This window comes from Epargyreus clarus, unplaced genomic scaffold (assembly GCF_041222505.1).
Source record: "Epargyreus clarus isolate Ecla_fem2 unplaced genomic scaffold, WU_Ecla_fem_2.2 ptg000006l, whole genome shotgun sequence".
Classification (NCBI taxonomy): domain Eukaryota; kingdom Metazoa; phylum Arthropoda; class Insecta; order Lepidoptera; family Hesperiidae; genus Epargyreus; species Epargyreus clarus.
Window position 1 is genome coordinate 746,145 of NW_027332214.1, and position 21,406 is coordinate 767,550.

The 21,406-nt window shown below is 36.2% G+C and overlaps 1 protein-coding gene across 7 annotated transcripts in view; it reads left to right on the top strand.

Annotated features, from left to right (window-relative positions):
* LOC140742606 (AMP deaminase 2) overlaps positions 1–21,406 on the top strand; it is a 44,988-nt gene that overhangs the window by 14,827 nt on the left and 8,755 nt on the right. For 4 of the 7 annotated variants that reach the window (XM_073073528.1, XM_073073533.1, XM_073073534.1 and 1 more), the window contains 10 exons: positions 7,232–7,373; positions 13,274–13,439; positions 13,781–13,964; positions 15,140–15,341; positions 15,954–16,079; positions 16,273–16,366; positions 16,871–16,975; positions 17,310–17,441; positions 18,081–18,244; positions 18,710–18,833. In XM_073073528.1, coding sequence (XP_072929629.1) covers positions 7,232–7,373; positions 13,274–13,439; positions 13,781–13,964; positions 15,140–15,341; positions 15,954–16,079; positions 16,273–16,366; positions 16,871–16,975; positions 17,310–17,441; positions 18,081–18,244; positions 18,710–18,833 — 1,439 coding nt within the window. Of the gene's footprint in view, positions 1–2,717; positions 3,130–7,231; positions 7,374–8,398; positions 8,555–13,273; positions 13,440–13,780; positions 13,965–15,139; positions 15,342–15,953; positions 16,080–16,272; positions 16,367–16,870; positions 16,976–17,309; positions 17,442–18,080; positions 18,245–18,709; positions 18,834–21,406 lie in introns of those variants that run through there. The other 3 variants (XM_073073529.1, XM_073073530.1, XM_073073535.1) reach the window with 2 other exon arrangements.

The window sequence follows — 21,406 nt, forward strand, 5'->3', positions numbered from 1 at the left end:
GAGCACTGACCTCTTATCACGCTTAACCCTGCGGCGCTGGAATAACAAAATATTGCGTCACAGAACACGAAATTAGCACGTTTTGTTCTAAACGAAATCCGCAATTGATTTTGGAATGGAATAATTTCCGACGTTAAACACGTTTTGCTCATGTTTCTCAATTTGTAAGAAATTATCATTACTTTATGCACTTATTATCATATAAAATATATTTCATAAAACTTAAGGGCTTTTACGAAATATGACGAAAAATTTACATGAATACAGTTTTAGACTAACGGAATCTTACTGTATATTCCCATTCTAGGTTTATGGTTATTCGAAAGTTGAAACGAAGGCGGAATGGTTATTGTATTATGAATTTTTAAAAGCATGATGTCGTGTTTTTGTTAAAGGTGATATGATATTTTTAAATGCCATCTACGGTATGCGTATATTCATGGTTTCGTTACATTTAATATTCATCCCAAAGACGCACGTAATTTTGGCACAACCCTACACCGACCACGTTATACAGCGTCGTAGGATCATAAGCGCCCATAACAAGATTTGAAGTTTGCGCTCCGCCAGATTTTTTATAGAAAGATAAATAATAATATCTTAAATAATCTATTGTATTCAATCAAATTAGATAAACTTGCCGTACATTTTTCTTCCATTTATTTCGCCGACTTATATTCAAAGATTGTTACAATTTTCATAACACATGGGGTCATGAAAGTACCTAGATTATACAGTTCTATTGTTTGCACAATACGCCCGTGTGAAGTATAACGCCCCTGGCAACCGCCAGTTAGGCCAGACCCTGCTACTACTAGAATTTTGATGTTTGAACTGTTAAGAAAAGCTTTGCTTGAAATACCAAAAATATTTAGGTTACTAATAGTACAATATGGTTTCGATTTATTTCAGCAGTTTAACACCAAAGTGGAACCATTAGAATTATTTCTATATATTTTATTTTTTTAAGTCAGATTACAATTGCATAGTTCGGGCGTTCGTTATTCTATGGTATCTGAGGCATCATGGCATAGATAAACAAATCGACATCACATTATTCAAGGCACACCACACAGCCATTGTGATGCGTATTATGGCTCAATGGTCTCTGTTGCAGTAGGCATGTTACGACAACTATACCGTGACTAAAAACCGCTTTCCTTCATATATCGTACCATATCGATACACTAGACAATAGCGAATAGCTATAATAAAATAAACGAATGTACATAAGAACAAAAACAATTTACTAAAATCATTCTCAACTCTCTATATGACTTTTAAAATTCATTGAGGTGAGAAAGCGAAGCGAATAAAATTAAATGCGTATTAAACTGAAGCTTGGCGTTTATCCATTAATAAGCTGTTTCTGGTATCGATATAAGAAAACAGTTTCCATTCCGATATGAGAACTAAATACGGGCTACGTAACGCTTTTCAAATAAAACGGACACGTCTACGTTGTAGGAAATATCGGTCGCCTTATCCGATAATACCAAGGCTGGTTCGTAGTTTGTCCTAGCAAACAGATAAATAAAGTACCTAACAACCTCTATATGTCTTGCGAGTTTACAGTCGTCTAAAAATAGGTCCAAGTGTGTTCTAGAAAGTTAGCTTTTGTCCACGTCTTTACATCTGTTTATATACCTACTAAGCTAACAAAGCGACTCTTATGATAGAAAGTTACCTACTGTCCATTATGGCTTCTATCTTTGCGTGAAAGTTCCGTGTAAACTGGTTTAGGAATATTCAAAATTAAACAAAATACTTAGACGAATTTTTAAAAATGTATATCATGTTTTGCTAATATGCGTTTATGTTTGACGAGCCTTAGTATTAGATATTTATAAAAGGAATTGAAAATAAAAATAGTAAAAATTGTTATGTTCTTTTAAGATCTCAAATTTCGACCACTGGGCGATCTTCTAATTAAAAATGCTGTTAAATTATGTATCTATCATTCATAGCTAATTGTCAAGATACTGCGCAGTCATGTGTGTACATAGTGCCTAATTTGTTCGTAAATTTCGTTCGTAAATTTTGTGTAGATCCGTTTTGTAATAGTAAGTTAATTAATTATAAAGAAGCCGTTTTAACCTGAATTATCGGACACGCCAGATTACTGAAATTCAGCGTTCTGACACGCAACACTACAAAGTACACACCTTTTGACATGACAATGCTATTAGATCGCCTTATTGTTTCTATTTGTTCTATGTTTCTTAAAAATATAAGACGTCAGGCCACAAAAAGATAGACTTTGCGACACGGAACTTGGTTTTGATTTTGTAAATCGCATCGGATGGCATCAAAGGTTTAATATTTTACAAAACGTAACGACTCATCCGAGATTCTCCTTTGTACCTACTGATCACAATCGGAATGATTTGCATTTGTATGCGCAATACGTAAAACGTACGCATATCGGAAAATTTGTATGACTTTGTGATTAAAAAACTTAGTCTTTCTTATTTTGGATAGTAACGAGAAAATTGTAATCTGAATAAATAGTATTTATCTGTATCAGTCAAATAACCTTTAATACAAAAGACGCTACTTTTTTTGTTACATGTTTATTTCTTTGAACAAAAGTTTTCGCAACAACATGTTATTATTAAACTTTATTGGTTCTGATGAGATTCTGTTCGTCACGGTGTCACGCGAATGATTTTACATAAATTTCGTGTTGCTGATAAATTATTTTTATCACTTAAAAGGTTATTTCGGAGATGTCGATAACCGGTTGCTGGGTGCTAAATTGATAACTGACGAGTGACGTTATAGTTCAGTTATACGTAACGTATAAACTTCAATTGGTCCTACATGTAAACCACAGTGGATGTGAATGTAAACAAAAGCTGAACCTGCATGTAAACTACAGCTTCCCTACGCGTAAACCCAAGCTGGACTTACATGTAAACCACACCTGATTCTACGCATAAATCACAGCTTGTTCTGCGGACTTGGTGGAAATCTACATGTAGACTCAATTTCCAACACTAGTCCTTCGTATTAGCTACAAATGAGGGAGTGACGTCAACACAACGATGTATAGCTTCGATAAGGACCTCTGGCACGTCCGGGCACGTGTGCAGTCCGAGACGCAGGAGGACAAGACCGAAGCAGAACGTAATTATTTTATTTTGTAAAATGTTTCATGTTACTTTTTCGAGTATATAACTATCTATTATAACTTAGCTTGCTCTTAAAATAAGCTTGCTTCGCTATCACAATTATATAAATGTTAAATATTTCCCAATTCACATTTTAAAAAACTTTTCAAGGGATTTTTTATCGATGTAATACATTAGTTTATTCCAATTCTTACGATAGGCTGTCTGGTATAAAATGCTGTGGCGTTGCTAAGGAGTATTCTTTGGGCACATAGCCAACTGATTAGTTAGTGACTCAGTGTCCATAATTTTCTAGGGGAGAGCAATGATTTTTGTATGGTGAGTAGTGCAATATTAGTGCAATATTTCTGTTCTTAGTTAACATAAGATGTGACAATTATCCGTACTACTCCGCACAGTAGCGTGTCATCAGATACAATTAAGATTCAATTAAGATTAAGATAATAGGTAGAATACGTCTATAGACCATCGTATCGAACTCTACAATGGACTCTACATGGTAGGTTGAACAAAATCTATGTACCTACTTATACATTTTAACTAATATTTTTTTTATCTTTCTTTGTATCAATGTTATCCTTAAATAATTTAATAATTATGATAACGTTACAAATACAATGCAACCGGCTGAAAAATAAAAATACCTTACTCAAATTAATTCTTCTGTTTAAGAGATTTGTTGTTTCATGATGCTACACACAGATAATGATTTAATAAGAATTCCAACTTGTTTTAGCGTCACGGGCAAAAAATGGTAAATACCCAATATTAAAATCTCCTAAAGAATAATTTAGCAATTAAGTAGACAGATTCGTCTATAAACAACCGAGTTATTACAACTTGTTGCATTATCACTCCATTATGTCTGAAGTATGGCGTTGTTTATGGTTGTAAGGAGCTCGAAAATGGGCAAGGATTCATCTGTAATCGTAAGCCTGGCAAACACCCAATTGTAAGGATCAGACGCATTGCGTATTGTGCCCAATACACTGCGTATAAATTCCATAGCTATTGGCCTTCACTCGATACAGTATAACGTGCCGTGAAATTAGTACGTTTTCCGAGTATTGATGACTACAAATGTAATTTAAATTGTTGCTTAAAAGCTGAAATTAGCGACATATTTTGTATATTGGTTCATTATGTTTTGCGTTTGGAACAAAATCATTTTATCGTATCTTTTAGGACTGAAAAGTTAGTTTCGTTGAAAAAGCTTTTGTAAAATGATGATGATAATCAAGGGCTAATGTGTTTCAGTTAATCTTTCTATGTAGGTTATAAAAGGATAGTTTATGATGTGAAACTTATAAAAAAGTAAATTCCAAAAAAAAAAGAACAATTTTGTAGATACTATATTCGATACCTACGTTTAACATTTATCTCTTCATAGATGTTTATAGTTGCGTAGAGTAAATATTAAGTGGTTGAGCAATGCAATTTATGCAAGGCAATTTTATTGTATATTCAATTTCAAATTCAAATCACACTTATTTAGAATTGATTCCCACATAACTCTATTCGAATATCAACACCGCTTCGGAAGGTGCTTTAAATTTAAATGGAATTGAAACTTGTTATGTATGTATGTCTCTCGATTTTTACCCACTTCGAACGGTCCGATTAAATTAAAATTATGAACAATTATTAAGAACCGATGACATTACACGATTTTAATAATTTATCCCATTCTCCTCATCAGGATCGTTTGGAATCAGGATTAACGATTTTCTTTGTGAGATTTTAGCGTGGTTTTTAATTTTTAAACTATAATAATTGCTCTTTAAGAATAGGCGTACTAGCACATCAGCAATTAGTGGTCCCAATCGATTCTAATGGCCAGCGCCCGGCCCTGACCCCAAGTTGTAAACAATCGCCTTATTACTATGTCGATGATAATGGCATTATTCACTTTAATAATACAGAAGACTTAAGGAAATTAACTTTAAGAAAATATAAATGTTTGAATTACCAATAACAATTGAAGAACATGATGACGTATGCTAACCGCATGTTATGTATTGTATCTTTCTAATATAATATAAATAAATAAATATTAAGAATGTAAGTACATATAAAATAAGTAAATTAATGTGTATTGAACATGTCATTACCCGGGATGGGCGTAAACACCTGCGTCACAGTTTCTTACTATTGCAGATGTTTTCGAATACTGTATTTTTGTAACGTGTTTTTGTTCAATAAAAAATCTTTAAATCTTTAATGGAACAATAATGGTCCAATAGATTATTGATAGATACTTAGATATATTCATTCTCAAAATGTATGATTCATCAAATGTTTACTGCTCAGTGGAATGCCTCTCCCACGCTTCGTCATATCACACATTATTATCGACGTAACATTCTTTACATGGCATTCAAGCGTGCATAAATATTGTAACTTCGAGACTTCATAATGTTCTTGAAGTTTTTAGAGAACTGAAAGGCTTGATTAGCTACGTCTATAACCTGTGACTTACATGTTTTTATCCTGTTTACTTTTAATTCTGTTATGTCTTTTATGGACATAGAGCGCAAATATACTTACTCTATCTTAATTACCAATTTCCTAATAAGTATATTCCTTATGATTCTGTAATTTTTATAAACTATCAATTTATTTTAAATTTATTACTCTAGTTTCTATTTGACGGTGTATATGGAAGAAACTATGAATTGTGAGAAATATTGAAAGGCGGTGGTATTGAAAGTCCAAACGAGGGGAGCTTTTCGTGTATCATAAAATTAGGCCACACGTGTGCCAGTTTACAAACATGGCGTCCATTAAGGTTTTGATACTTTGGACAGGTCACCTTGTACATTTCAACTGTAAACAATTTGGGATTTTGTATGTTTATGAAGACAGATGAATTACATGAAATTTACATTTACTGACGACCCGCGTGGCGGAGCGGCCACAATACCGGTCTAACGCGCAAAGGGTTCCGGGTTCGATCTCCGGCCAGACAGATATCTAAATGATGAATTTAGATTTCTGTTTCCGGGTCTGGGTGTTTGTGTATTTGTCTATGTGTGTGTCCATGGCACTCACGACACAGGGAATCCTAGTGTGGGGCTGTGAGTGTAGAAAGCGTTTTATTTATTTATTATTTATATAATATACGTTTGGTTATTATATGAAACTTTTTAAATATATGTTTTAATCGACTCCCTAGAGGACAAAGGTGTTAAATTTTTCGCATATGTTTGTTTCACTTATTAATTTCAAGTGGTCACTACCAAAAGGTAAGTTTTTTATTTAAAAGCATAGATTAGTACATACTTATCTATGTTTAAAACAAAGAAATGCGACAAACGATGCAAATGTTCTGAGACGAAAGTTAAGACGTAGTACCGTGAAACATTACAATTTTGCGTTGCACGAATTGTTTATTAAATGTCTGAGTCACTGTAGATTTTGTGAATATTGCTTATATAAACTTTTGACTTGTGTTGTCTGATTGTAATTTCACCATAATACGACACACGATCCATTTTTTCCAAGTGTTCAATATTGTGCAATAACAGCGTAAATATATAAATTGTATGTAAGTATGTGATTCTAATCGGTGTGATTTGTACTGTACGTATGCATAATTTTTAAGTTTTTAGAATGGTTACATAGGCAGAGATGGACAAATTTTAAATTTTTGTTTGAAAGGCTCCGTCTATCTTTTTTGGTCTGCGGATAAATAACCCGTGATTCAAAATTTTAACGTGAACCGATTTAAACCCAACGTTTTTGTAGAATACATGGCAATAAAATACGAGGATGTTATTAGATATTACCTAATAATTATGAGTCACTGGTATTACCCACTTTAGATGCACTTAAATATGAGTTCTCTGTGGGAGCGGAAGTAAATTCCTACTTAATCACTTATTATTTGTTAATTATCGCCGACAAACATTAAAAGAAGAAAAATCATAAACTAATGATATTCTCTTTATAAAATTGATATATTTTATACTTACATAGTATTTAAAGAAGGAATATAGTTAAATGAATTTGACGACTCCCAATTTTTCCTAAATATTGAAATAATGGGCAGCATGTTTTAATAAATTACTACTTATAAGTTAAATCCATCTTTGCAGGCAGCGAGAGCCCTACCAGCGCGGTGGGGGCGGAGACGCCGCGGGAGCTCCCGAATGAACTGTCAGCGCCCTACGAGGTGCCGCAGTTCCCTATCGAGCAGATTGAGAAGAAGCTGCTGATACAACGACAACTTAATGTCAAGTAAGATAACGCTTACACAAATAATTGGCCAAGAGCGAGTCTAACTCAGTCACGGAGGGTTCCGTACCAACAGGTTTTTATTTATTTCTTTTTTAGAATTTGTAATCACAGCAGCCATAGAAGTAAATGAATTGTGACAATTTGAACTGTCTATCTAATACGGTTCAATGATAGATGGTTCAATAGATAAATTACATTACTGTTGGGTACGGAACCCTAAAGATCAGCTTTCCTATAGCTCTTCCATGATAGAGGCAGTGCCTAGTGGACGTGGGTGTTATGTTGTGGATAATCCGACAATAATCATTTTATGAGATTACATATAAAACAAATAAAGCCAATTAAATATTACGTAGATAAACAACAGGAATAATAATTACGTACCTATGTGATATGGCGGGAAAATCGATAATGACTATTTTTAGTCTGTATTTTTTTATTTCTTCCTCTCTGATTGCGCAATTGGACAATGAGGATAAACTTATCTATATGATATGTTTACTTAGTTACGAAGAGTTTGATCCAAGAGCAAATTTGACGCCGAATTATTGCCGCTAGGGAAATTTCCTAGTAAATGTAAGCCAGTGTGATGTAAATGTGACTGATTGACAGATTAAATATGTATAGTTTAGCGCAGTATATGCGCCATCTATATAGCGGCTTAAGTTCCAAATAACGTTTACAATAAGTACAAAGACGTTTTTTTTTCAAGTATTATCAAATTGAATATAATATACGTATATAATATAATATACGTACAACACTTTTCGTCTGATAGAACATTGACAAATATTGGGAACATAATACATACATATAAACATGGTCAGTTACTAAGAAATAGTTTTATATATCTATAAATCAGCAGGAGGTAGATGTCGCCCTAGTCGAGTGAAATTAGGTTTAGCCGTCGTTGGTGTCCACGTTGATAGCCGATATTATTAGTTTCCAGTAATTGGATCAACCTTGGCGCGGCAACCCTTACCACGGGGGATGCTCGTGTCGCCATTCGTAATGTGATTGCATTTCCGAACGCACCTCCAGGCTGAACACGCGTTGATCGTTGCCTGTAAATGTTTTTTGGCGCGAACCTGTGACTTATAGTTTTTTCGTGGATCTGTGGTCTAAATTATGTTTGGGAGTAAAATACAGTGCAAAAGATGGACAGACACGAGAAACAATACGTAAGTGGTTTGGGCTTAACTCATTAATTGGATTGTAGATTTTAATTGGTCATATAATCTCGATTAGATAATGTTTGACACAACTTGCGGAAATAAAGAACGAATGCGAAATCAAGTTTAATTAATAAAACACAATTAATCATATTATGATATTAACATATTTGGACATTTATTTAGAATTAACATTTCGCCATTTATTAAGTTTTTAACAAGCTTCTCTTCCGAAAAAGCCGGGTGCATTTTGCAATTATAACTATGGAAACTAAACATATTTTTCAAGATAAAATGTATGTATGTTCCCAAGATATATTATAATATTTTAATTGTTATTTTCCAAGAGGACCTCAAATTCTTGAGTATAAAAAGGGCCCCGGCGTTCTTTATAATGGACGTGCCTTTTTTCATCTGCTCTCGAGCAGATGAAATTAAAATTAATTTCGCCACAGTATAAGCATCTATTATAGGTATAGATAGTTATACTGTGACTTCGCTTTATAAAATAAAGTATTGGTTTGGCATTGGAAGAATAGGTTATTATAAAAACACCATTTATTTCATTTATGCAACCACCTGGTTACTACAGACTTATAGATATAATTAAACTCTTATGGACTCTGGATAGGAGGTACAGAGCGAGTAACTTTAGCCTGCGAGCGTGGGCGGGCGGTATTCTCTGAAACTGGCGTACTCCGTGAAATTTAATAGCTTTGAACATATCAGAATACGAAGCTTTGTGCTACATACACATTTTATAGCAATATTTAATAATAATATTTTCTTTGTTTAATATTTTTTATAGTGGGTATATTTATCCACACTGGATCTCATATAGCCTTAGATAGCACAGTTGGTACTTTAATTTATTACTGATCATGTGTTACCAAACAGATTTTTATGGCCAACATTATTCATTGTCACTATCAATAAAATTCATTCCCTGTTCTTATACTGGCTCTTTAGAATGTAGGTATTTCTATTATCTATACATGTTCAGAATTATAACTATTAAAAAAATGTGATTTTCTTGCACCCGTTTACTTTAACAAAATTGTACCATTTTTATTTTCTGTAGAAAAATTTAAGAATTTATCTTAATCGTAATTATTATTGATTGATTTATTCCCAATGAAACACGTTCATTTATACTTTCATAGTAGGTATATCAAGTTAATAATATTTTAAAATTCTAGCCATAGTAGGTTATTAAAGTACCAACATGCATATTGAATTTCGCCATCTTGCAACTACGGCGCGTTCCGCCCGCCCACGTCAGCCTACGCCGTAGAAAGTAGGCATATACTGCATACACCTACACTGTTGAAATTTCAACTTTCTCCTTCCGATAAACGTCGGTGACTTAGCAATTATCGATACCTACTGCCTAGCGCGATTATTACGGCAAAATCCCTCTTTATATAGCTACTTGCTACCGCTCGCCAAAAAATTATATAGAGCATAATTTGTTTCATCCACTATGCAAAGATTACGAATAAGATGCACAATGAAGAAGAAAAAACAAGACAATGGATTCAGCACAGTAAAACAATAGAGGCATCTTAGAAAAAAGCCTCTACATGGGTGCGGTTACCTATTGTGCAATTTATTATATTGTTTTTTTTTTGCTTTTTAGAGCTTATGTGGTAGAAGTGCGCGAACATTTTAAAATATAAGTACTTTTATTGAAAGCTTTGGACATATGAGAACACTCACTAACGTTCAGTAATATTTTGATGGCCTACTGATAAGAGTTCCAATTTCTCAAGTTGATGTCTGAAGTTTGAATCTTATCTTGAATCATGTTTTTGTGCTTATTTAAAACTAATCAACATTTACTTTGAAGGAATAAATAATAAAGATTTTGCGGTAATATACTTAATTATGATGAAAGGAAAATTTTCAAGACCCCTACAAACTAAGGTTATCTCAAGATACACGTAACCTTAAAAAAAATTACGATAATATTTTAAATATATCGATACAGTTGGTACAGTGCGTATATATAGTACCCGATGACCCTTTTAGCTACTAAAATATTTCGAAAAAAATAGTGTAGGTAGGTAAAGTCCGCGTCAAACTGCTAGTCCGCTTCGAATATAGAAACGAGTCGCGTCGTAATAGCAAATTGTAGATATTAGCGGGACAAAGACAGCGTAGGACAAGGCACCCGTCCGTTACCCGCTCTCGCCCACGGGTACAGAGCTGTGTTACAAGCAAGCTGCAGTGTCCCCTAACGTTGAGAAGTATATGCTAACCAATGACATTTTATACTATATTTTATAGGTGATAGATCTATGATGCTAACTAAATCTGCGCGCAACAATTTTAGAGCGGACTAGAAGTTTGGCGCGAACTTACCTAATCATTGTTTGTATGAATTGTCGAATTATTTGTCTGTACGGAGAGATTAGTTATTTTTCCTAATTTTGAGCATAGACCTCGCTCTACAATTGAAGAAGATTTGGAGTATGCTCCATCATGTTGCTTTGATACGGATGGGTGGCGAACGCCATGGTATTATGGTGTAATATTACAATATACAATATCTACATATATCTTATAGCAAAAACGACTTATATATCTAGTAGCAAAACTAGAAAACATTGCAGCGGATCAAAATCGTATTCTGTCTCCGATATGCATTAGTGAATAGTGACGTGATAGGGACATAGACATTATTTGAGACCATAAAATAATAGCGTTCATCATTTTTTATCTTTATGCCATTGACGTCATGGTGTAGTTAATTACTGCCTGTGCAAATATGAACAGCGTTCAAGTGGTCGCCAAAATTACTCTTTCAATATTGTTTCGGTAGCCACATCTATTCACTCGTAATTTTTTTGCGAATGTTAATATTTGTTATTCAATAGGCGATTAAATTATTTGAAGGTTATATTATTTTTCATTATAATTAAAATTGATAAATTGGATAAAACCATTCGATTACCTTTTTTACCACGCTTTTATTAGCTTGACCTGTATATATGTATGTATGGCCACTTTGAGCGGTCCCATTAATTTAAAATTTTGAACAATTATCAAGAATCTATTTCCGCACCACTCTAAATAGCAAGATGCATGAAGCCATCCACGTTGCTGAGAACCGGCACCGATGGTGCAATAAAGTCCGGGATCCGTGATCCGTGGAGGGGGTCACGACCCTCGGCATTGAGGACATTGACGCAAGGAGGAGGAGGATCAAGAATCTATGACAAAACACGATTTTAATAATTTTATCCCATTCTCCTCATCAGGATCGAGAGGAATTAGGATTAACGATTTTCCTTGTGCGATTTTAGCGTGTTTTTTTAGTTTTTAAACTATAATTATTTTTTTAGTATAATTATAATTATACGGGGTCGGTAGTATGACGTAGGTATTATCTAACTCAAATAAGATAACCTTATCACTCGGTGGGGTAAGTTAGGTCACCCTTTTTTTTTTTTTTGTTTTCGAGGGGGAAACCTTCAAAAGTTACCCGACGAAGTGGGAGCGACGCCGGGTTATGTGGGATTTTTACCGCACTAAAACCCCCCCGGTGGCCGTCCTCAGCGCTTGGTGGAGAACTCCGGGATCTCCGATGGAACACAACCGGTGTCCTCCGAGCGCGATGCCCCGGTCGGGCTCTGCCCTGGGGGGAGCACTTTACGCTCCTCCCGCACACCTGGTGTTTACGACGGCATGCGACCACACATGCCGCCGTTCTTCCCGGGGTTGCTCTCCGGACGGTTCGAGCTCCCTCTCTTGCCGCCGGCAACCCCGGAAGCCCCTTTTTAGTCGCCTCTTACGACAGGCAGGGGATACCGTAGCCCTATTCTAGTCCCGGAACTACAGGGACAAAGTTAGGTCACCCTAGACACGCAATTCTATTGAGGCTCGAACTTGATCTAATAATAGGGTAAGATTTAAATTCTAATTTATACATTCTTCACCTATTTAGGTTCTCATTTTCCGAGAGAAATAATGTTGTAAACGGCTTACAGGGTAGCTTATGTATATGTATGATGATGGTCCTTATAATAGTTTGTTCTTATTTTCTTCAGACACATTAGCTTCGGTGTGCTTTTTGCTTTTGACGACTGCATTCCAATTGGTGGTAAACGAGTTTAGCCACACACCGGTATATCCCCGAGGACCTGCTTAAAACGCCTTAGTTATTTATTTTCTTAAATCACAATAAAGCAGCTTAACTTCGTTGTTACGTGATTACCAGGTTTATAATTTGATAATTGGTGTCTTAAAGTTAGTTATACATTTGACCAAAAACGCACTTTTTACTTTTTTGGTGACTTACCGCTACTCGTCAAAAGATGGCGTCATTCGATTATGAATCACACTATAGAAGTATTCTCAATTTCTTGAACTGAGACTGTTGGAGCACGGCCGCTAGTCACGATCATCTAGCCGGGTAGGAGGTCCATTCCCATTATTTTATGACTTTATACCCAAAAGTCTCTTACATCTGAAGGTGCTAGGACCCTCTGTGGTTTGACTCCAAAAGCAAATTCGACACCATGGCCACACCTATTTCTGCCTAATAACAGCAGTGTAAGCCACTTACCATCAGGTGGACTGCATGCTCGTCTGCTACTTTTATATTATAAAAAAAAAAACATCCTTCGATGTTGGAAGTTTTAATATAAGACAGTCTTTGGAGGTCCGCTATCCTTGCAGAAGAACCACCCGTTACACTTATCCACATTTCCCATCGGTTCCCAGGGCGGCAGAATGCGGTCAGTCCGCGCGGTCGTACGCGGGCAGCGAGGCGGGCGGCGCGGCGGCCGTGTTCGAGGAGGCGGCGCGGCTGCGCGGCGACAACGACGAGCTGGACTTCGTGTTGCCGCACTTCCAGCGCGTCGCCATCAGCGGGGAGGACACGTCGGGGGTGAGGCCGGATTATATTGTATAGCTTAAGAAAGGGGTAAAAGTTCAGTCTTGTCGAGGACTTCATGGAAGGTTGAAAACATCCTATGCGGATTGCCTAACAATTTGTATCTTTCTCAACGAATTGAAATGAAACATAGGTTTTTCTTACATGGGCATCTGGGTGCTAAATGATTAAAGGTGATTTCACCTGATAAACTTTGACTAGAACGCAATCAATATATTGCCAATTTTATTATTTAAAAATTGGACTAATCGTGGTAATCTATCAGAATATGACTTAATCTTCGTCATGTTTGTTAACGTTATTACGTTACGTTTATATTCATCTTTTTACATCAGGTACCACTAGAGGATTTGCAACAGGCTTCATCCTACCTAGTTCAGGCTTTACAAATCCGCAAGCGGTACATGGAGATGTCGAGCCAGAGCTTCGCCAACATCACCGCTCGGTTTGTCCGCAGCATGGACGCTGACTCTGCTGGCAACCACACGCCGAGTGCCAAGGCTACTAAGGATATTGCTGGTAAGGAACACAAGATGTAAAGCTATAAAATAATTCAGAGTTTCTTATGATGACAGTGATTGCACTTTAGTAATATTCCAGTGAACTAATTTAAGTATATGTTGGTCGTATCAAATACTGAAATCGAGCAAAAATGTCAATATTGAATCCTATGCTTAACTTGTGTTCTGTTATCGTTTTAATCTGGAAAATGTTATAAATATGCTAGATCTTTTGGAGAGATCAGGCTATACCCTCAGTACATAGGTATACTTAATCTACAATAGTTCCAGAATGTCATGTGATGTCAGTTAAATTCTTCACGCTTATAAAGTCAACTAATACAGTCTACAACCTAAACGCTCATGGTAACCTAGCTGACCCGGCAAACTTTGTACCGCCTCAAAATCTATTTATCAAATATATTTCACATAAAATATAGCCTAAGTTACTCGTGAAAAGTAGCTTTCGTATGGTGAAAGAATTTTTAAAATCGGTCCAGTAGTTTTCGAGCCTATTCATTACAAACAAACATAGAAACAAAGTTTTCCTCTTTATAATATTAGTATAGATAAACAATTATAAATTACTTACAAGTATACCTCTCCATTATTTCATTCAACATCGTTCGGCTGGTGAATTTTGGAAAATCATTCCCAAAGAACTCCCATGTACAATTTTAAATTATAACTTCAAGCGACATAGAAACTGCGTTATGCATAAACCGCCACTACACCTTTATAATAATAATAATAATAATAATAATATAATAATAAACATTTATTGCCTTTAAATTACAAAAGAATACACATTACAAGCTAACTTAAAATTAATAATGGGCAAAAGGAAGTGACTCATTTTGCTGACAAAGTTTGTGATCCTGTTCAGCGCTGATTTTCAGTCACCCCCTTTTCCCTATGGTGTTATGCGGGAGAAAAGGTCCTGGGTTCCCAACCATTTACTCACTTTTATCTCTAGATTGAAACTTAAATAACCACTAGCCACTACTCACTAGCCACTACTCGCCAGCCACTACTCACTAGCCACTACTCACTAGCCACTACTCACTAGCCACTACTCACTAGCCACTACTCACTAGCCACTACTCACTAGCCACTACTCACTAGCCACTACTCACTAGCCACTACTCACTAGCCACTACCCATTAGCCACTACTCACTAGCCACTTCCCCCAGACCACATCGTGCACCCGCCGTTCCGCGACAAGGACCCGTGGGAGGGGCCGACGCCGGGCGCGGCGGGCTGCAGCATCCGCTCCGACGCGGGCGTCTTCAACCTGTACCGCGACGGACAGCGCCTGCCCTACGACTACATCACGCTGCAGCAGTACATCCAGGACAAGAACACCATGTGCAGCATGATCGCGGATGGACCGCTGTGAGTCGATGTTACTGTCTTGTTTGTTTATGTGTTTCCTATATATAAGTTTCTTGCTGTCAGTGTGTGCTCTTTATCATGCAGGTAGGCGAATTTCATCATCAACACATTATTGTCTGCTGGACATGGGTCTCCATTCAGAATGGGAAGGATTAGGCCATAGTCCATTCCGCTGGCCAAGTTCGAATTGGTAGACTTCATATGCCTTTGAAAACTTTTAAAAATTTCTTAGGTATCCAGGTTTCGTCACGATCTTCTCCATCACCGTTTAAGTAATCAAGACCCCGAGTTTCTTAACCATTAGGCTATCACTGCTTTTGCGGGCGAATTTAACGTATGAAAATTTGTTTTTAAGTTTTTTTGTTGATAAATAAGATTATTGCTATTTTAAATTCACACACTTTTAAATACGGTAGGACGAATGTCTGGCCGATCGTGGAGAAATTTTAGGTGAAACCAGCTAAACAATAATTTACGGCTACTTTGACACCAAAAAATATCATATACCAATAGTATTTTCAGATCCAGGCAGGTCACTTAGGACAATGATCACAGTACTCTCCCCTTGCCCTTAGCCCTATGTGAAGATTTATTCTATTACTTTGTCCCCAGTAAATCGTTTTGCTACCGTCGTCTGAGCTACCTGTCGTCGAAGTTCCAGCTGCACGTGCTGCTCAACGAGCTGCGCGAGCTCGCCTCGCAGAAGGCCGTCCCGCACAGAGACTTCTACAACATAAGGTGAGCCACCACTTGAATAAACAAATACTTCACATGTCTGGGTATGATATTTTATTAAAATTTGATAGATACTTACTTAATCAAAAAAATATTTTTATAATCTCTTAAATGTTGGTTCATTGCAGCGTTGCATTTCGAGGGCTTTTTCTCATATTGTTTGTTGTATGATATACATGTATTGTATGGTTGACAGGAAAGTGGACACTCACATCCATGCGGCGTCATGTATGAATCAGAAGCACCTGCTGCGCTTCATCAAGAAGACACTCAAGACACATGCGGATGAGGTACGATACATTTTCTGTTCTCATGAGTCTAGAATTTTCACTAATTTGACTTATAATACATTTTGTACATTTTGTAGCATAAAAGCCTAACTGTTTAAGTAATAGTACCTCATCCTCCAAGAATTATAAGAATCCTTCTTTTTAAGTTTTACAGTATTGTTTATTTGAAGTTACTTATGAGCGAGCGCTGTCAGACTGACAGCTAACTACCCACCGGCAAGTACGAACTGTTTGCCAAACGTCTGTCAGTTCTATAATAGACGCCGCCGAATAAGGACGTCTAGAGAGCAATTAGAGAGAGATTGCTTATAATAACTACGTATTTAACGGTAGCAAAACGCAAGACCACTACCACTACCATACCACAGTCTAGTACATATTTCTTTAGCCAATACCAACGTGAATTGTATAATTAATTTTATTTATATAGCTGATTTCAATGAGACTAAGACTATGAAAGAAGTGTAAAGACGCATTGAATTTTAATGAACATGTTTATTGCAGGTGGTGACCCTGCACAAGGGCACGCCCATGACGCTGAAGGCGGTGTTCCAGTCCATGAACCTCAGCACCTACGACCTCACCGTCGACATGCTCGACGTGCACGCTGTAAGTACTTTGGAAAATGACGTATTTAAAATAACTCTACATAACAACTTAAACTACTTAAGAACCTTATTGCTTGATGATGCATAAAATTAACAAAAATGCACTTACAATTCTTTAAATAAATATTACCTTATATACCGGTATATCTTTCTACTTCTTGCTCTTTTTCAAAAGGTGTGAGAGGGAGCATGTATCATACAAAAGTCGCCATTTTGGATTCCATTTTTTTCAATCAACGATTTATATTTTTTTAATAATAAATTTTATTTGTATGGAATAAAAAATATTTTTATCGATCTTCTTTTGTAAATGGCAACTATTATCTGATCTGCAGGATAGGAACACGTTCCACCGCTTCGACAAGTTCAACGCGAAGTACAACCCCATCGGGGAGAGTCGGCTGCGCGAGGTGTTCCTCAAGACAGACAACTACATGAACGGCAAGTACTTCGCCAGGATCATCAAGGTAAAGATATGCTTTCTATTTCTTTTTAAATATTATAGTTTTGACGATGAACTCACGTCTTGGTTAACCAGATTTTAAATGTTTGATAATTGAATTCTACACCTCCTTCTTACATATCACCTTTCGCAACATAATAGTATCGACGAATTTCCCCTGATTTACCATTTAAAAAAGTATATTGACAGACTAGTTTTAAAGCATTAATTTAACATTATGTTAAATGGTCACTGCCGATCATAAACATCTGGAAGTAACTGATGAAGTTAGATCCACTAAAGAACTACAGAAAATCGATTATAGTTGCATAGTGTTTCAAAGGACTAATCTGGAATTCATGAAAAATAAATACATACTATCGTTATTGTATAACTTAACGTCTTAAAGATTTAACATTGTCAATTGACACATAATTTCCCCTTACAATCAGAACATATCAGTTTGAACATATCTACAAGATAGAAATAGGTATAGTCCGCGTAAAACTGCTAGTGCGCTCTGAATATAGAAATGAATCGCGTCGCTATAGCAAATTGTATGACTACAACTCGCAGCAACTTCAGAGTGGACTAGCAGTTTGGCGCGTATATCAAATCAAATTAACACAAGCAACTTGGTAACCTAATCAAAATAATGATGTAGGAAGTGGCATCGGACCTCGAGGAGAGCAAGTATCAGAACGCGGAGTTGCGACTGTCCATCTACGGCAAGAGCGCCACGGAGTGGGCCAAGCTGGCCAAGTGGGCCATCCAGTACGACGTGCACTCCGACAACGTGCGCTGGCTCATACAGATACCGCGACTCTAGTGAGCTTTACAAATATTTTATTAATTTATTAGAAATTTAAATTGTTCTTTGTTACATGTATACGGATTTTCTTATGTTATGAAAGAAGTGAAGATCTATTTTCGTAACTAATTGAAACAGGATTCGTAAAAAATGCCCTACATTTAAATACATTGCTGTTCACAACAGCCCTTAAATTTGCATATTAAAAGTAAATTCCTGCCAAACATGCCGCTTTTATTACGTGTTATGCTGTCAAGGTCACAAAGATGTCGCCCTTTTGGATTTAAATCCGCCGCTATTTTTGACAAGATTCCTATAGTGAATTGGTTGCAACACTTTTTATGTTTCTGTATTGAGTATGGGGCTTTCCTCACAATTGTAAATGACCCAGAACTTATTCCATTACCCTGTTGCAAAGCAGAGTACTGTAGGCGTTTAGTACTGACACTTAGCAAAAACTAATGTACCGTCGTCTCTTCCAGCGATATCTTCAAGTCGAACAAGATCATGAACAACTTCCAGGAATTCTTGAGCAACATCTTCCTGCCGCTGTTCGAGGTCACCAACGACCCCAACAGCAATATCGAACTGCACAAGTTCCTCACAGTGAGTACTTTTAAACTGTTTTTAACAATTATAATGTCTGTAAGAACCTCAAGGGCATACATGCCCAGTGCATTGAGGTGCCCTTGAGGTTCTCACCACTACACCAACTCCGAGCAGGACTGCACGTCGGATCCGTATCTCATACGTCACCAGACTGACTTTTACAGCTACCCTCTCTACTGACATACATGAGACAATGTACATACATCTACTTAATAGATACCTACACTACAACACTGATCCAATTTGAGACAAAGATCTTTCATAAAAAACATGACTTGTAAAAAATCCAAGTTTCGCAACTCAGTTCTTCTACCGTAAAAAAGTTGTGAGATCCATGTAATACCAAGTCGATTAATGTATTCAGTCCCTACTTAAGGGACCTTCTGTCTTAAGGTCTTACGTAACTACCTAACCTAACAACATCTTATGAGACCATATCAATATTAAAAATCTTTCATGCTTTAAATACTACTTTTACTTGGCAATTTTAGACAAAGGTCTCTCGTAGAAATAATTTATCTTATGATGAGTCCTTTCAAGTAAAAATACTTTTATTTGTATAGAGACTTGCATGTATATACCGGAAGTGATGTTTTTAACGTTAGTGTCATGATAAAGACATGAAGAAATAATGCGGCTCAAAGGAGCCATTTTTGCTGTAAAAAAATCCTCGAGTAAAAATTGAGTTCTTATAACATCCATTTACAGACATTGAGCATTGTAGATTGAACAAAAATTGGAAAACTTCTGCTTTAAGTCCGTTTATTTCTACATACACTAAACGTCAGACGACCCGTGTCTGTGTTGGTAGTCAAAATCTGGAGGCACGGCAGTGCGTCCGCCAAGTCGATCGAAAAAAAAGCGGCACGGCCGTATCATTCTTTTTTCGAGGCAATTAAGGCGATTTTTATCCCCCTTTAACTTCATTGTATATAATCACATTTTCCATATATTATAAACATAGGCGTGGCTCGAATAGGGAATATGCACATTTTTATTTTATTATTTTAAACCACTTATCACATCGTTTTAACATAGTAAAAAATATAAATAATTTTATTAGTATTTGAAATATTTTTTTAAAAATTATTTAAAGTATCAATAAAATTTGACACATTTGAACGCCGCCATTTTACGCGCTCTTTGAACGACGACGAATGACGTCACGTAGCGTGATTTGTATTGATATTGATGATAACTGTATGCACATAAGGGTGTTATTAAACGTTTTCAGGTTTCATCGCTATTTACATCATGGGAAAGGCTAAATAACAACTTTATAAATATTTCCTAGAGTTATTGTGCAAAACCACTAGTATAAATACATTATATAGTGTTTTTTCTTTTGCAAAAGATGCGAAAATACGAAAAATGTGGTGCAAGATTATAGGAAACAGATAAAGTATCTCCAAAATCGCATTAACATTTGCATTTACTATAACAAACAATAATTTTAGGTAAATAATTTTAAAATATTGCATTGATCATCTACTTCGTTAAACACACAAAATGCATTATAATCTATTATAATATTATAAAGATAGGTGAACATAGGTGATAGGTTGAAGGTGGTAGAACCCTTTGTGGTTCGACTCCGGCGGCACCATCGCCACACCTATTTCTACCTAATAACAGCAATGTTAGGCGATGCTGTGTTCCGGTTTGAAGGGTGTGGTAAGGGAGACAGACTTTTCCGAGGCGTTCCATCTTAGTCCTCAGGGGTAGCGGCGTATCTGTGGCCGACCTGAGGTGGGAATATCTAATCCTATCTGGGGTTGATTACAGATGTCCATGGGCGGCAGTAGCCACTTAACATCAGGTGGACTGTATGCTCGTCTGCAACTCCTATATTATAGAAAAAAAATAATGTTAACAAAATAAGTTATGATCAGTTAAAAATTTCTGAATCGACCTATGCATAAAAACCAGTTTATTCATTTTGCATATTTTAGGTAAATAGTCCGATTATGCTTTGACAAAACTACTTTCAATCATTGTTCTTGATTATTTCTAATAATACTATGTAGAAAAATCGCACTAGGTAATAAATAACACTGTAGGAATATAGCCAAAAACAATTTTTCTCTCAAACAGTTTGAATATCGACGCCGATAAACATAGTAACACGCTATGTGACGTCATTTTTCGATTCGACCAACGGGAATGCGTTTTGCAAATTTGAATTTCGCGCGCATAATTTACGATTTTTGATTAAAGTTTTAAAGAATTTAATACGAAATAAAGAAAAAATAAACGTTTATATGTAATTTCAGGACCGTAATGTACCGAGGAAAAAAATAACAAGCAAATCTAAATCACATGCATATTCCCTATTGCACATGATTGACTGGTTTTATGTCTATTAGATGTACATATAACTAGACGTAGGTTCCGCGTGCGTTCTCATTTTATTTATTTATTTATTTTTTTTTTTTTTTATATTATAGGAGTAGCAGACGAGCATGCAGTCCACCTGATGGTAAGTGGCTACTGCCGCCCATGGACATCTGTAATCAACTCCAGATAGGATTAGATATTCCTATCTGAGGTCAGTCACAGATGCGCTGCTA